Source organism: Panthera uncia, chromosome F1 (assembly GCF_023721935.1).
Source record: "Panthera uncia isolate 11264 chromosome F1, Puncia_PCG_1.0, whole genome shotgun sequence".
Taxonomy (NCBI): domain Eukaryota; kingdom Metazoa; phylum Chordata; class Mammalia; order Carnivora; family Felidae; genus Panthera; species Panthera uncia.
The window spans coordinates 10,479,307-10,497,114 of record NC_064813.1 but is presented as its reverse complement, the minus strand read 5'-3'; the positions used below and the strand labels follow the sequence as shown (position 1 = coordinate 10,497,114).

General features: G+C 40.9%; 1 protein-coding gene across 3 annotated transcripts in view; it reads right to left on the bottom strand.

Moving 5' to 3' along the window:
* Positions 1 to 254: 254 nt before the first annotated feature.
* The window catches only part of DCAF6 (DDB1 and CUL4 associated factor 6), a 133,733-nt gene continuing 116,179 nt past the window's right edge, over positions 255 to 17,808 (bottom strand). For all 3 annotated transcript variants that reach the window (XM_049635147.1, XM_049635145.1, XM_049635146.1), the window contains 5 exons: positions 13,169 to 13,307; positions 11,315 to 11,471; positions 10,578 to 10,666; positions 8,125 to 8,230; positions 255 to 715 (listed from right to left, as the gene is read on the bottom strand). In XM_049635147.1, coding sequence (XP_049491104.1) covers positions 651 to 715; positions 8,125 to 8,230; positions 10,578 to 10,666; positions 11,315 to 11,471; positions 13,169 to 13,307 — 556 coding nt within the window. In that variant the 3' untranslated portion in view covers positions 255 to 650. The remainder of the gene's footprint in view (positions 716 to 8,124; positions 8,231 to 10,577; positions 10,667 to 11,314; positions 11,472 to 13,168; positions 13,308 to 17,808) is intronic.

Genomic DNA, 17,808 nt, shown 5'->3' with positions numbered 1-17,808 from the left:
CGGCAGCCTAACTCCTGTACTTGGGTGAAGAGGGATCACGAACCATGAAAGATGGAGATTAGAAGTGAAGGTAACGTGCTCTGGAAGGAGAAATGAGAAAAGCTCCTCTATGTGATTCTAGCACACAGAAGTCACAACAGAAAAGGTTATCAGATCTAGAAAAGAATAGAGAAAGAGCCTTATGTTATAGAGAAGACTGGAGAATGTGGGTCGGGGTAGTAAGGCATTCAATGAAAAGTCAAATTCAGGACATCTTAAAACAACCAACTTCTTTTATTAGAAAGCAACAAACATGCAAATGGCAAGTGTAGAAATTTATCTGAACCAACGTTTTCACTATAATGAAAATTACTCTCCACGCTGACCCAAGCTCTCCTATCCGAAGGTTAGGGAAAATATTGCACTTTGCATTTTCTAGCACTCCTCATACATGGCAAAAAGTTTTAAAAACATTTTGCTAGTTTTGTTTTACACGCTCTCCCAAATTCATGCACACAGTCATTCCAAACCAATGTCAGGTTATCCCCCAAAAAGGGAGAAACTCCAAAACACCATAACCTTAGAATTGCACTAAAGCTCTGTAAAGAGAAAATATAATCAATGTCTTATACAAATTTCAGACCATCTAAGTGCTTGCCAATAAGAGCTGGTTATTCCTCATCCTCATTTTCATTCTCCTGACCAGAACCTTCTGATCGGTCACCCTCCAGCCGGTCTGGAAAACACACAGAGGAGACGCACAAAAAGAGACACTTTTAGAATGACGATTAAGATAATTTTCAATACCTTCTATTTGAAACCGATGAGAATGTATACATATGAACGTATCATCGCGTAAACATCAGTTCACCTCCGTGCGTAGGGAAACTATTTTTTGCCGCTAGAAGCAAATAAGAGAGTTCGGGAAACAGCACTATACCTTTGAATATGCATGTAATTCTAACTGTAATACAAATTAAAAAGAAAAACCCTAAGGATCCGGATATATCCCGGTCTACTGCGGAGTTTTAAAGATCGCGTTCCTTGGAGTCCAGGAGCCGAAGGAGGTGTCTCGTGACACCAGTAGACCGAAGGGAGCTGTGGGGGAACCCGGGGAACATTCCTAAGGATCTGTGTATTCTGTTGATAAAAAAAATTTTTTCAGTTAAATATCTGCTATGTTCCAGGCGTCGTGCTAAAGATACAATGGTGACCAAAACAGACCCGCGGTCTCTGCCCTCGAGGGAATACGGGATGGTGAACTGGCGCGTGACACGGCCCGCTGTCCCCGACCGCCATGGTTGGCGCGTCTTGCTCCTCTGCTTGGGACCCTCACCCCGTCCTGCAGCCGTAAAGCTTCTGCGCACCCACTCAGTGCGACCGTTATCCCGTGTGAAACGTTTCTGGGACTTTTCCAAACCCCCACTTGCAGAATGAGGAACTCCTTCCTCTACATTCCAGACTATCCCGTGTGTCCCATATAAACATGACCTAACTGCGGAGACAGGTCGTGTGTGTCTTCTTACAGACTAGACTTGAAGGGCTCTGAGCTCCTGGGAGGGTAGGAACTTTTTCTTTTTTCTTCTGTCCTCAGAGCCTGGTACAGCAATCCACGCATATAGGTTTTACTAGGATACGTTACGTTAGGTTATGTGAAGAAGGCCACTTTAAAAGCCCCTGTCACCACTAGCATGGAGCCCATTCTGTCACAGGAACACTCCCCCCAGGGCAGCGTGGAAAACACGGAGATCAGACATGGGGGAGAGGTTCACTCCCGGCTGTCAACAGCAAGAAGACTGAAGCCTGAGCTTTTACTTAGGACCTCCAGAGGCGTCAACTCTCCCACTGGGTCACTGGGTCCTAGGTCAACACCACCAAGAGCAGTGTACAGAGGGACTGTGTGTTTTCTGTCCAAGTGAACGAGACTAAATCCCCTCTATGCTGACTCCATTTTGAAATCAAACTAATGAGATGATGTATATGATCTATAATCTGAACTACACAAGTTTTAGCTATTATTATTATATAGTACGTGTTCCATACACATTTGCAAAATAAATGAACCAAAATAAGGTTTGGATTGACCTTCATGTATCAACCACTAAGGAATCCAAGCACAGTGGATGAATTTCTGGTCAATACTAACGAATGTTCGTATAAAAGAGATTATAATCTTTATATTGTGATACACTTTCACGAGGGAGCGAAACACGAAGTCGCTATCTGCCTCGGTAGATTGCCGTGAGTGGGAATCCTGGACACGGCTGACTATATTCAACAAAGCTATTCCTGTCCCACTGGAAGCACGAGGAAGGAGCGTCCGCCTGTTTCAAAGTGCGCCGGTTCTTACCCACATTCCTTTTGCTTGTCACACTATGCGTGAAGATGGGAAACAGAGGGTCAACAAGAATTGTCACAGTCTTTAACTCGGGGTGTTTACGGTAGACAACAGACTTCTGCAGAGTTCAGAGCAAGCCACAGAGTCAAGCGAGGGCCAAGAGTGTCTAGCATAGGCCAGCGAACGACTGACCGTGGCTCCCGGAATGAGAAGAGGGCAGAACGGTGGTTCTTTTTTCAAGTCCGTCACAGTCACTGCAGAGTCCTCTCTCAGAACATAAGCCCAATTTCTAAGAATAAAGGAAACCTTCTGTTCGTGAAGTCCCACCTCTCCGAGGCAGGGAAACTGCACCGCGGCTCAACGTTTACACCGACCTCTGGTTGGCAGTTACGGACCGGGGAGGCCTGACAAACCCTGTTCCTTGAAATGAAAACTGAAAATAAGAATCGCTTCTATATCCACTGTTTTTTTTTTTTTTTTTTAATTTTTTTTAACATTTATTTATTTTTGAGACAGAGAGAGACAGAGCATGAACGGGGGAGGGTCACAGAGAGAGGGAGACACAGAATCTGAAACAGGCTCCAGGCTCTGAGCTGTCAGCACAGAGCACGACGTGGGGCTCGAACCCACAGACCGTGAAGATCATGCATGACCTGAGCCGAAGTCGGACGCTTAACCAACCGAGCCACCCAGGCGCCCCTATCCACTGTTTTTTAAGGCAGACAATACTGTGATAGGAAAAGGCAGGATAAAACGGGCAGAGACGGACCGGTTAGGTAGGACCCGGAGGCTCTGGGCGGGGAGGACTGCGTATTTTGGAACAGAGCTGGGAGCGTCTGACTACAGCCAACCCCCGCAGGCACAAACAAGGTCCCTCTTAGGAATGTAACAAACGCCATCAGCTCCCCTTCAGGGCCCCCTCAGGAATTTGACAATCAAAATACCTAACTCGAAAAGCAAACCATAAAACGTGTGTTACAGGAGGGACAGTATGACTCCTCGTACAAGGGAACCGAATCAACCCCGAACGGACGACCCAGCACCTAGAGCTGTCCAGCCAATAAGGGTGGGACCTGAGAAGGAACAAGGGGGCGGGGAAGGGAGAGGCGACCAGAATCTTCCAGACAAAGGCCCTTGCCTACAGTCCCGGGCATTCGCTTTCAAATGTGCCCTGTCAAGAGAGCTTTCATGCTCTTCTTCCCTCCTGCCCTTACACTCCGTAAACTTTGGCCTGCTGCTCCTTTTGTGTCGCCTCGAAGTTCTTCGAAGCGGCGAGACAAGGAACCCTGGGTACTGAGGTGAGAAATCCTGCAACGGTACCAAACTGTTTTTGTAAATAAGGTTTACGTTTGTGGGAAGCCTTTTTTATTCTTGTTAGGAATATTTCCTCAGGAAATTATTTTTGGTCGGGGAAATATGAAGAGAGAGAGAGGAAAACAATTCCCCGAAGGAAACCTGTGTTCCACAAAAATACTGTGCAGTTCTCCAGACCATCCTTCACAAAATTATTTATTTCTCTAAGAAAAAGAATAAATATGTGACTTATTGTTAGAGATGTGACACCAGAAATTCATCCATTTATTCAACAGACATTTGATGAACAACGAATACGTGCCAGGCGCTGTTCTAGGAGTTAAATATCCAGCTATGAATAAGACAAACTAGGTCTCTGCTCTCAATGAGACCACTTCCTAAAGGGGAAAAATCGAAAACAAGACAACCAACATTTTCCCCCTTTAATTTGTAAGAAGGCAGCAGATACAGTAACGAAAAGCTGGGCTAATTACTTGAGGAAAATAGGCAATGAACAGAGTGGGTGACTGAGAGGCAGGGCACGAGCGAGAAGGCACATGAAGCGACGTCCCGTTGGGTGAAGTGTCTACCGAGACTTCTCTAAGGAGGTGACGCTGGAGCTGAGGGCTCAACTGTATGTTCAGTTCAGGCCAAAGTCCTTCAGGCAAAGGAAACGGTCAGCGAAAAGGTCCTAAATGTGCTAATAAGCTTGATCAGTCTGAGGAAAGAAGAGGCCGGCCGGCATGCTGAAACGCAGTGCGCTACGGGATAAGTGGAATGACTGGAAGTCAGAGGCTGGCAAGGTTTAGATCATGTACGACCTGGCAGACCACGTCTTGTTTTTTTAATAAAAATTTTTTAAACTCTTTATTTTTGAGAGAGTGAGTGAACGCGAGAGAGAGCGCAAGTGGGGGAAGGGCAGAGAGAGAGAGGGAGACACAGAATCCAAAGCAGGCTCCAGGCTCTGAGCTGTCCTCACAGAGCCCGAGGCGGGGCTCGAACTCACGAACCACGAGATCATGACCTGAGCTGAAATTGGACACTCAACCGACTGAGCCACCCAGGTGCCCCAGACCAGTCTTATTTTACGAGCAATGAGGATCCCCCAAGAATTTTAAGTGGGGTGACAGAGCCTCATTTATGTAAAAAAGGGGCCAATAAACTGACTCACGGGCAAATCCAGCCCATAGCCTATTTTTGCAAAGAAACTTTTATTAAAACAGAGCCACACCCATTCACCTACAGATTGTGTGTGGCCACTTTTACACGACCACATCAGAGATGAGTAGCTACAACAGACACCAAGTGACCCACAAAGTCTAAAATAGTTACTATTTTGCCATTTCAAGAAAAAGTTTGCCGACCCATGTTTTAAGAAAGATCCCTCTGGCCACCCTATGGAAATCAGACTGTGTGAAGGCGGGGGTGGGAGCAGGGAGACCAAGAGTAGGTGCGTATGGTTATATCCCGAAGTAAAGTTCCAACTGCTGACGCAGTGAACCTGTGCATATGACTTGGTAAGTGCCGTGAGCTCAGTCGAGGTCGGGCTCTAGCACCAACCGCGGAGGGCACCATGGCTACCTAGAGCTCCGTGGGCCAAGGCCCAGAGGTATGAAGGGAAGTGTGTCAAGTGATGCTTCAGGGTTTCCTAAGTCATGTTAACACATCTGGACTCTGTCCTGAGAACAGGAGAGGCACGTTTTAAGGACAGGAGTAAATTACCAGCTACTGAGACATTCTAGAAGAGGTTAGAATGGTCCAAACACACAATTACCATCTCTCCAAAGTCTATCAAAACTTCCAGGGGTCTCAGAACTGCCTTTACGTCTCAAGAAGTGGCCGGCCTGCACTAGAAGTCTTTGTAGAGGCCGCTTTTAGGCAAACAGGCTCGAGCAATGGACTGTTTAAAGGGCCCACAGCGACCACCTGGCTGGATACAGACAGGCCCACCAGGCGACCCACCTCAAAATAGCCAGAGGCCCTAAGTGACCCATGGGCTCCTTATAACCAGGCACAGCTACCAATAAAGGGAAAATTCCACGGCAGCCACACCTCCTCATCTCCTCCTTTAAAAACAGCCTCTACCCACTGCCTCCTTGCAGACAGCTTCTCCTCTGCCTGCCTGCCCCCACTCCCCAGCCGCATGTTCAGTAAACCTCTATCTCCTTTGTTCTGCCTCAGGTGAATCCTCCCCCCCCCCCCCGCCCCCCGCCTCTAACCGATCGTTGCCCCACATTTGGGGGCCCCCATCCAAAGCATACACCACATTCAGACACCACAGTCTTTACTGCTGTACTCATGGGAATGATTTTGCGTGCTGTTTTGAAAATGAAGAAGCTCAAACCCTATTCAGATCAAATGAGTAAGAATCTTCAAGGGGTAGGACCCAAGTATTTGTAGTTGACAAAGCCCAACCGGGGATCTGAAGTGCAGCCTTCGCTGAAGATCACAGCTCCACCAGGAAGAGGCCGCCCAGTACCTGTTCCCTGGGCCTCCCGGGAAGCCTTGTGGAGTAATGGAGGGGCTGGACTATTCTGGAGCCAGCCTGGGCTTACTTGATCGCCATCCATTACTAACTCTCCTTGAGTACCTGTACACGCTCATGGTGCTCCAAGAACTGGAGACAAGGAGCAAAGGAGAGGAAAGGGGGGAATAACTGACTCATCAAGTAACCTGAGGTCTTAAGGATAAAAACAACTCTCGGGAACATCTTCCTTTCCAGTCTTTTACATAAGAGAAGCAAGAGGGTGAGCTGACTAAACCAATTAGAAGGTGTTTTCGGTTGACGGCAAAAAGAACCAGAAACAAAGGAATCTTCACAGTGTGAGACATCTTCTCTAACACTCAAATCAAAGGAGGCTAGTAGCAGCTGTTGGCGAACAAACCACGTGAGCACCCGTACAAAACAGATTCTGCACAGACCAGAGAAGAATGTTTTCCACAGAAAAACTAAGGAAGAGCCCTTCGCCAGATAAACTCTTCAGAACAAGCAAGTTTTAAGAGTCCTAATTGGCAAATGTTCTAGAAAAGCTGCCTCCTCAAGTCTGAAATCTAGATGAATTTTAAGGGTTACTCACTGTTATTGAAGAAAATGGATCAAAAATCTTAGTCATTAATGTGATAATACAGGAGCCTAAAAGCTACCGCAAAAATATTTGGTTGGACTACTAACATTTTCTGTTTACGTTCCATGTTTATTTTTTGTTTTGACCATTTGAAAATCTCATTCTTTCCTGGTAGTGGTTAATATTTACAATTTCATGATTTTCTCCCCATCTCATAGGAGTTTCTTTCAATTCTTTAGATATGCTCCACACTCTTTCTCCTCCAGGACTTCGAAAAATGCTACATACCCTTTACTTTGCCTGGAATATTTGTCCCTGCTCTCTCTGAGGAAGTGATATTTAATCCACCGCTTACAAAGACCTGAAGGATAAGCAAAGTGATCCTAACGAAGAGTGAGGATGGGAGGGGGACAGCATGATGATAAAGATCCTGAGGTGGAAAAGAGTTTGACATGCCCCCAAATTCAAAAAGGGCCAGAGTGGATGGAATGGACACAGAAGGAGAAAATACTGTGAATGAGCCTGTAAAGAAGCTTGAGATCAGATCACCCGGGGGGCTGCGTGTCGTATTTCTGATCTGAACATATTCCTACAAGTGAACTTTCTAGGTCAAAGGGGAGTAAGGGCGTGGAACTCAGTTTCACACCTAGGCTTCACCATTCATCAGCTGCATGAGCTGGGGCGAGCTATTACGAATAAATAACCGACTTTCTAGAGGGTTGGAGCTCATCGGGAAACATCTGTGAAATGACTAGTATGGGGCCTGACACATTACAGCTACTCTAGAAACGATGGCCGCTGTTACTATTAAATAATAGGTAATACCCAACATATGAAGACATTTAATTTGTGAAATCAGTGAAGAACAACAAACGCTGTCTTGTTTGATAAATGTACTTTGTTTACAATGGATACTGGATCTTTTCTACTGTTACGAACACTGATTATATTCACTTCCTTCTTGAATATTAATTGTAACATATACGATTTTGTGTTTCTTTGGCATTGAACCTCACGGTTTATCATCGAAAACAAAAAGTATTTAAAAACCCATACTGAGGTATCTGTTTCGACCTTCACAGTAGCGTGTAACACTTATTTTTGTCTGGGCTAGGAGTAATTTTGACCACATCTACCATGAAAGGGTACCTTACTGTAGAACCTAGCGTAAGGTTTATGGTGTGATCCTCCACCCTGAGAAGAGAAGCACAGCTGATAAAAGTTTTTAAGTGACTCTTTTCATTTGGACGCTTTTCAATAAATCTGGTTCATGAGGAGGTAAGTTTACTGTACTAAGATCCAGGGTTCACAGAACTCCTAGCTCGGGAATTACATTGCCCTCGTTTTGTGGTTAAAGGAAATTGTACAAATCACTTTGAAGCAGATCGTAAATAATAGCATGTTTTTCAAACGTAACAATGGTTTGAATAATACAATGACAGTCCTTACCAGCTCTGATATGATTCAGTGAAGCCAACATCCTCAACATGAAAGAGGCTGGGACTGTGATGGTGTTTCTAGTCTCCTCCAGCATGAGTTCGTTTCGAGTTATAACCTGAGGCAAGTTAAACAACCAGGTCAGAAGCAATGAAGTAACTACACGTTCCCATGAAGAGTAGGAGAACAGTAAAAAAATTAGCACGTCCTAAGAGGAATTACTTCATTCTTTCCATGTACGCTGTGTATATTTCCACCCTAAGGCTACTCGATGCCAGGTAATTAACTTGCAGTGAGGGAGGAACATCACAGAACGCTACTCTTTCAACTGGCAGCAAAGAGAAAGGTCACACTTTGAGGCTACTTAAAACATCCAAGAATTCAATGAATTTTTTCTTGTAACTTGTTTCCCCGAGCAGTCTACCTTGTATCTGCTCATTATGTTCCCCTACGGCAGAGCTGATGCTCTTAGTGACGGAGGGGTGTGAAATTACTATCCCTGGGTCATTTGGATCTCTGGAGAAAACGTTACCTGGACTGAGGCAAAGTAACCTTGAAAAATAAAGTTTTGGATTAAGAGTTACCAATGAATTGTATCTTAAGTACCAAGAACAGGACTAAATGATTACCCATAAACACCTAGGAATCTACTATACAGTCATGAGCAAAGGGGGAAAAAGAAAGAGGGAACCGCAAAGCGTGTGGCAAAGGAAAAAAGAAAGAAAGGAAAGCATGAGAGTAAGAGAAAGATGCTAATGTCATCAATGGTTCCCCAGCGATTTACACACTTTCAACTCATGGGGCACCCCCAGGGCCCTTTATAATCTTGCCCCAGGGAGCTGCTTTCTTACCCACTCACCCCTGGTTCGTTACTTACCTACCTTAGGACACCTTGGAACATGCTGATCCTTCATCTCAAGTGCTCCTTAGCTCCCTGTCTGCCTGGTGAACTCTGTCCAATTTGTACTTCCTCTGCAAAGACTCGCCCATCCCATCTACCCCATTTATAAGCACCTCTGCTCCTTGTCACAGGCTTCCAGAACACTGTGTGTGCCTCCCTACATTCTGGCTGACTGTTCACAAGTCTGTCTTTCCCACCAGCCTAAAAGCTCTGAGGGAAGGTTTATTTTTATTATTTTTTAAAACGTTTATTTATTTTTGAGACAGAGAGAGACAGAGCATGAACAGGGGAGGAGCAGAGAGAGAGAGGGAGACACAGAATCTGAAGCAGGCTCCAGGCTCCGAGCTGTCAGCACAGAGCCCAATGCGGGGCTCGAACTCCTGGACCATGACATCGTGACCTGAGCCGAAGTTGGACGCTTAACCGACTCAGCCACCCAGGCGCCCGGGAAGGTTTATTTTTTAAAATTCATTAGGGCGCCTGGGTGGCTCAGTCGGTTGGGCATCCGACTTTGGCTCAGGTCATGATCTCGCAAGTTTGTGGATTCAAGGCCTGCGTTGGGCTCTGTGCAGACAGCTCAGAGCCTGGAGCCTGCTTCGGATTCTGTGTCTCCCTCTCCCTCTGCCCTCCCCGGCTTGCGCGCTGTCTCTCTCTCTCTCTCTCTCTCTCTCTCTCAAAAATAAACAATAAAAAAAAGTTAAAAAAAAATAAAAATAAAAAAATAAAATTCAGCACTGTGCCTGACATAGAAGTTATAAATGTCTACTAGAAAGCAGATGTGGGAACTGTGCCGTGAACTGTCAACCCCGGTCTAGAGCTCTGGCTTTCTAACTAACATTTCTCAGTAATGGACCCTCACTTTATGTTTTTAAGAGAATGCAGCATCTACTTGAGCTGCATTCACAGAATGCAGAAACTCACAGAAACTCAACAGTTACGTCAGGAGCTAACTGATTAATGCCATGGACCCTTATTTTCACAAGAAATCTTCTATGAAAACCCACTAATAAAAACCCCAGCTGAAGTTAGGGAGGAAAAGCCCAGAATTCAGCGTTTGTGTCATCCACCTTCCCTCTTCTCATCCCACAAAAAACCTACAGCTTCACACAACCCAGTTTGAAAGCTGTTGGTTTAACAAGGAGCTGAAGAAATCTAAAATATAACAAAAAGGAAAAGATTCTCCAGTCATTTGTTCTGCTACTTATTTGGCTGTGATTATGGAGGACAGCCAGAGTAAAACTATTTTCTTAAAAGGACAGAAGGTTTTTTAAATGACTCTTCATTGCAAAAGCACAGACAGTCAATCTGTTTTTCTTAAACTATAATACACTTAATCTGGTATTACCGATGAACAGTATTACAATTATCAAAATACCCTGATTTTTACTTCTCTAGTATTATAGGCATGTTATTGCTTCTTTTTCTTAAAATTCGACCTCCTCAATTAAATAAACTTGTTTAAATGTTACCAACTAATAATGAGCTGATGGGAGTCTTCTTAAGAAAGCATTTCAGGAATAAAGTGACATACACTCATTATAATAAGTAGAAGTAAAAAACTTACTTCATCAGCAAGTTTTCGGTTAAAAATCCTGGACTCTTCTAGTGGTGACCAGATCTTTATGTCATAATCTATGCCAGATGAGGCTAGAACTAGAAATAAAATGTGCATATTAATATAAAGCATAAAAACAAGCCATTAAAGACATGCATATATGTTATATATTATGCATGTATATATATATGCATGTATGTATATGCATATACACATATGTACATGTACAGCAAAACTGAGCTGGAATGGAAATTGTACTGATATATTTGTTAACTGAAAATATGATTCTGAAGATTTTCTAAAAGTTACCCTGGAATATAATTTTAAGACTATCTTGAAATCACTCAAATTTCTTTCTTTTCCATCGCTCTTTTACGAGAAACATGGGCAGTGTCAAATGGAAGGCAAGAACGAGCCAAGCTCTCTCGTTCTGGTACATTGACTTGGCCACGTGAAGACTAAAAAGGCTTGGAGATTGAGTTTGGGGAAGTAATGCAAAGTTCAGTCAGCCAAAGCTCTTGCAACTGATAATACTTAGAGGAAATATTAGCAGGATAAACTATCTCCCCATACTTTCTGCCAAAAGGAGGTTCTAAGTGTTTTTTGGTTGAAACCCAATGAGAGTCATAACTGACTCGAGTGGCTGCCTTCTAGGATAATATGCATTATTTTTATATTAAAAACTAGCACAAAACTGGAGCTGATGTACAGATTTCTAGCCTTTGCCTTATAAACGGCCATCTTACTTGGGTCAAACGGATGTGGCTGCAGGCAGTTTACCACATGATTATCAGCTTCCAGAAGCATTAAATGCTCAGCAGTGTGACGATCCCAGATGAAGATATGGCCACAATCAGAACCACTCATTACAAAATTAGCACCCCAGAAATTGGCTTCTTTTATCTAAGGGTTTAGAAAAAGGAAATAAGAAGAAAACTCAAATCAGAGTTATTAAAACAAAGACTTATTCTATTCTGCAACTGAAAATATTAGAAAATAATAAAAAACTAGAAGAGAATCTTTGTCTTCTATTACTTTAAAAATGATACAGATTTTTCAGCAAGCATGATATGGCACTAAGTAATGAAAAGTTCCCCATGAACACAGAGATTCTGCTCTGTTCAATGCTGTATTTATAGGGCCTAAAACAGTACTTGGCGACACTAGGTGCTGAATTAGTAACTGCTAAATGAATGAATGGGATTTCTGGGACTGGGCAGTGTAATGGAAACTTCTACATATGTTGCTGACCTTTCCAAAAATGGTTCCATTTTAGGTTTATAATAAATACAGTTCATAGAAAAAAATGAATAGTTCCTTTTTCTATTGTGCTTTATGATAAAAGAACAAAAAGTACCAATCTTTTTATTAGCTATTCTCCCGCAACTGAGAAAGGATATAGCGTATTTACTTTTATGAAGCAACGAGACAAAGGAATAGGATATACTGGAATGGTTGTGACGCCATATGGATGATTTTGAATAAACCATCCAAAAATCTTTGTAGTTCAGGATTTTTTCGATCATTTCATCAGTAGCTGCCACTTTGCTATTTTTGCCAAAACAAAAGGGGAAGCCAGTTTTGTTGTTGCTTAGCGCTACTGTTATATTTACTTTTCTTTTTTTTCATTCCTATCCCCAATGGTTTTCATCTAAAATTTTAACCACAAGGTGTAAGAAGTGTACATTGATCGCTTCTATTGATAATAAGCATTCAGTTTAGAATGATTAAATCGATACTACCAAGGATACCTATAGAGAGAGCTAATTATCTCCCTACCCCAAATAACTTTTTTGTTAAGGAAGCTCTACACACAACGTGTGGCTTGAACTCAGGACACCAATATCAAGAGTCACACATTCTACCGAATGAGCAGGTATTCCCACAATGTAACTTTTTGCCTTTACTCTGAAGAGTAGATTAAAACTAATTCTATAGGTACTTTTGGATAACTCAATGAATGTATGAGGACAACACTTTCTAAATATGAATGGTTCAGAGTTAACAGTTATGCTGATCATCTTGCAAGATCTTCTTAATATGACACTGGGTATATAGACTTGTGGATTGTAAGACTTGCACAGATCTTAGAGATCATCTGGTCTATTCTTATTTCATAAAGGCGGACACTAAAGTCTAGAGAGACAAAGTGACTAAAGCAAATCTTCACTTGTCAATCTTAAGAGTTGTAATTAAAGTCATTGGACTACATTTTGCAATGAGCCTGGATTTCATATATCTAAATCTTCCTCTCCAAACCAACAAAGGGTGCTAATACAAGCTAAAAACAAAAAAAAATCTACTAGGCCGGTAGACAGCAAGTGTGAGAAAGCAAGAAAGACACAACTGTTACTTGTACCAGCTAAAAAATTTTCAATTCTACAATATTTCCTCAGTAGGGCAGAGTTTTCTTTAAACAGTAATGGTCTGGCAATATATTCTAGGACTAAAAGAACCAAGTTTGGGTAAAGAGGTGACTGCTCAGGTACAATAATGCTATCCTGGAAGCACACTGGCAACATAGGAAGATCACCGTTATGGAAAAACATTCATAGTCTGAATCTGCAATTTGTCCAAAGAGTGCCATGAGCATTCGGTACCATTGTCCTGGAGTTGCGATGGCCCTTATAAACCATCTTTACTAGTGGCCTTCTAATGTTCAGAGTATCCAATTCTTCCATTTCTTTCCTTTCTTTTCTCCGCCTGAAGAACTCCTGAATGCGGGCAACAGCAGAGCGTCTACGAATTCCATATTAAAAGAAAAAACAAAAATAAATGAAAAAAAAAATCCACAGGCCACTACAGAGTGAAAACGAGGAACATTAAAATACGGTAAAGTCTAGAAAACATTTAAACTAAACATTATCTCAATAGGGCATCCCCAACCGAAGCATAAAAAGGCAAACACAACAGTGAGACTACATCAGACTAGTCGAGTTACTAAAAATATTTTAGTGAAAAGATCACTTAGAAATTTGGTACTGGTTGAGAGTAAAGGAAATCGCATGCGGCACACTGGTTTTTAAAGGGCTATTTTATAAAAACGTAATATAGACAAAATTAATAGGCAATTTATTACAAATATAACAAATCCTATTCAGTATCATTTTTCTTCTCCATATTAGGAAATGTAAAGGCATAAAGAGAAACGAGGAGAAACAAAGGGTAACATATAATAGTGGGTAAACTTGTTTTGAGTGTTTGTTCACGATGTTCCCAGCAAAGAACAGACTAGTCAAAAAAAGAGAACAGTAATATATATATATACAATAAAACAAGGACTTTCAGATGGATTCTATTCTATATGGAGTCCATATTAGAGTATAGATTTGGAGCTAATGAGGCAGACTCTCCTCTCCTCAGAACTGAGCTGGTTACAGAGCTGGAGACTGAAGAATAATGGGTTCTCTTTAAGGCTAATTTAATTATTAGAAGAAACTTTTCCTAACATATGATATACTTGGTAAGTTTGTTAGTTTTGTTATTCAAAACACTGTCTTTTGGAGCACCTGGGTGGCTTAGTCGGTTAAGCGTCTGACTTCAGCTCAGGCCATGATCTCGCAGTCCGTGGGTTCGAGCCCTGCATCAGGCTCTATGCTGACCAGCTCAGAGCCTAGGGCCTGCTTCAGATTCTGTGTCTCCCTCTCTCTCTGCCCCTCCCCAGCTTGCTCTCTGTCTCCCCATCTCTCTCAAAAATATTCTATTTTGACATATAATAGACCGAAAAGTTCTACAAATCAGTAAGAAAAATGAACACTGCAACAGAAAAATAGGCAAAGGACAGGAGCAGGGAAACTATAGAAGAAATGAATAGTCAGCAAATGTACAAAAGGATACTGAGACTCACTTATAATAAGATAAAAATAAAAAAAAAATTGAGGGGCGCCTGGATGGCTCAGTTGGTTGGGTGTCCAACTTCAGCTGAGGTCATAATCTCCCAGTTTGTGGGTTCAAGCCCCACATCAGGCTCTGTGCTGACAGCTCAGAGCCTGGAGCCTGCTTCGGATTCTGTGTCTCCCCTTCTCTCTGCCCCTCCCCTGCTCACATTGTCTCTCTCTCTCAAAAATAAATAAAAAAACATTAAAAAAAACTGACTTCTTTGTACATCTACCAGATCAAAAAGATTTTAATGTCTATCAGACTGCCAGGAGTACAGAAAACAAACGCTATGGCAGGGGTCTGGAAGTGGTTCTATATATATAACAAAAACAGAGTGAACTCCTTCACTGCAAATTTTTCATTGAAGAACACATACATGGGAAGGCATAAAATCCTAAGTGTGTAGCACAATGCATTTTCACAAATGAAACAAGCCCATGTAACCAGCACCAGAATGGAGCAACAGAGCATAACCAGAGTTCCAGAATTCTCCTAGTGCTTCATTCCCACCATCGCTCTGCCCTTAAAGGAAACCACTATTCTGACTTCGAACAGTATGAATTACCTCTGCACGTTTGTGAACACTAATTAAATGGAATCAGAGGAGATGTATTTTTGTGTCTAGTTTCTTTAGCTCAACATTATGTTTGTAAGATTCATCCATGTTGTTTTATTTCGCTGTAGTAACTCATCCCCTTTGCTGTCGACTACTACTTTGTATAAATATATTATAACTTATGTATTCATTCAACTGTTGGCGGACACTGGGCTGTTCACAGTTTTTGATTACTGAGTTAGTGCTACCATCAGTGTCGGCTCATGTCCTTGGCAAACATATGTACGTACCTATTTCTGCTGGGTGTATATCTAGGTGTAAAACGGCCGGACCAGAGCATGTGCGTATGTTCACCTTTAATAGAAACTTTCAAACAATTTTCCAAAGTGGGTACACCAAGTTATACTCCCACCAGCAATATACTGAGTTCCTGTTCACTACAAATTAAATAGTATCTATTAAAATTTTAAATGAATTTGCTTTGATGCAATTTTACTTTTAAAGAATGTATACTGTACAAAACTTAAGCAAATATACAAACATATATACATGTATACATATATATGTGTAATATAAGTTTTTGCTGTACTACTTTGAGAAAGATTGGAAATAATCTAAATTTTATGTGGAAAGGATAGATTAAATAATGTTACATCCATACATTGGAATATTTACACCACCATTAAAAAAGATAAGGAAGATCCATAAAATAACCACATGAATAATGTTGGTATTATACTGCCAAAACTGTAACATAGGTTAATGAATAATTCTTAGAGAAAAAATTCTATATATGCATAGAAAGGGCCTAGAAAACGGACACCAAATTGTAACACGTTTTTTTTTTTGTTTTTTTTTTTAACATTTATTTATTTTTGAGACAGAGAGAGACAGAGCATGAATGGGGGAGGGTCAGAGAGAGGGAGACACAGAATCTGAAACAGGCTCCAGGCTCCGAGCTGTCAGCACAGAGCCCGATGCGGGGCTCGAACTCACAGACTGTGAGATCATGACCTGAGCCGAAGTCGGCCGCTTAACCGACTGAGCCACCCAGGTGCCCCTGTAACACGTTTTAAAACAATTATGTAACAATTTTGTACTCCCACTTTTATAATAAAAAGGTATTTTCTTTTTTATAAAAGGATATACCATAAGTTATACAGGCTTATTTAAAAGTGCTTTAAAAACTTTATCCTATGCTTTGTATATCTAATAAAAGGGGGCACAGGGATACACATACATTTTAGAATCAGATATAATTAGAAACTTCCAGGCAAAAAGATGACATATTTAGCTTATTACGATTTTCTGATTGGGAGCTCTCAAACGCTCTCAAAAAAACCCCACAATTAATATGCTGGATCTTTCTTTTTTCCTGAATTGGAAGAAAGTCACTCTGAATCAGTTAAAAATATATGATTAGCAAAAAACCAATAAAGAAAAAGACTCTTTTGCTAACAAAGCAGAATATCAGGTAGCAGTGGAAACAGCAATGACCTTGCCGACAAACCAAGGGCCTCAGAGCTATAAATGAAAAATAAATTATATGACAAATTATGAATTTAGATAGAAGCTCAAATTACTTAAAACAAAATGTGTGGGCAAAGTTATAAAGCTAAATGATTAATGAAGTGGTAATAATAAAGAACTAGTGAAGACAGTACCGGATCAAAAATGTTCATTTCATTTAAAAGTTAGCTCTAGAATATGGTCTAATTTACTGCTTAGTGTTTGTTTGATCTGACCATCCTGATTTCAAAATCTGGATGTCAAGTTATATGGTTTGTATTATATAGTTCTGATCTAAAATTAGGGCACCTGCCACCATGTCACTACAGGAAAACTATCTAAGAGAAAAAGCTTCAAGTGCAGAAATTTCAAATTAGAGAATAAAAAGTAACTGTGGATGCCATATCTACATATACAATCAGGTAATGTCCAACTCAGCTGACATTTCTAAAGAAATGATCTTAGAAAGAATACACTGAAACAACTTTCCTAGAGGATATTTCACAGGAAACATTGAAAAAATATTGGTCATTGAAAATCATTTGTACTTTATTACTTTGCAAATTTGATCAAATGAAAATCAAAATGACACATACATATGAAGAACACCAATCAGCAAACAAATATTTATTAAAAGCCTACCATTTGCAGAGTTGTTTGGGGGAATATCAGCTATTCTTTTATAAGAGCTTAGGCTAGTTTTGGAGCACAGTTTAAAAGTCATAAAAGGCATTATAAAGTTAAATAAGCATATGCAATTTCAGAAGTGAACAATAAAATAATAATAATGAGTATAAATCCCAACCCAATGGGAAAAAAAATAAAGAAAAAGGCAAAACCAAAAAAAAAGGATAAAAACCTTAATTCCAAAAAAGGCAAGAAAGTAAAAAAATAAATAAATAAAACAGGATAATTAGAAGACGTTGGAAAGTTTAAATACAGCCATAATGATAGTAGATTTAAATAGACTAAATTCACCAATGGAGAAAAAAGAGAATGTCTAGGATACACCTCAAGTATGAGGACAAGGAAAAGCTTCAAGTGAAAGGGTCTTACACAAATACTAATCAAATGAAAGGTGGCTTAGCTACATTAATATCAGACAAAACAGATGAGGATAAAAAGCATTAAGCATTAGATGAGGATAAAAAGCATTAAGAATAGAGACGATTACTAATACATAAGAAGTTCAATTTACCAGGAAGATATAACAATTTAACATATATGCACTCAGTAGCCTCAAAAATGCATTTTAAAAGAAAATGACATAACTGCAAGGAGAATGAGACAAATCTT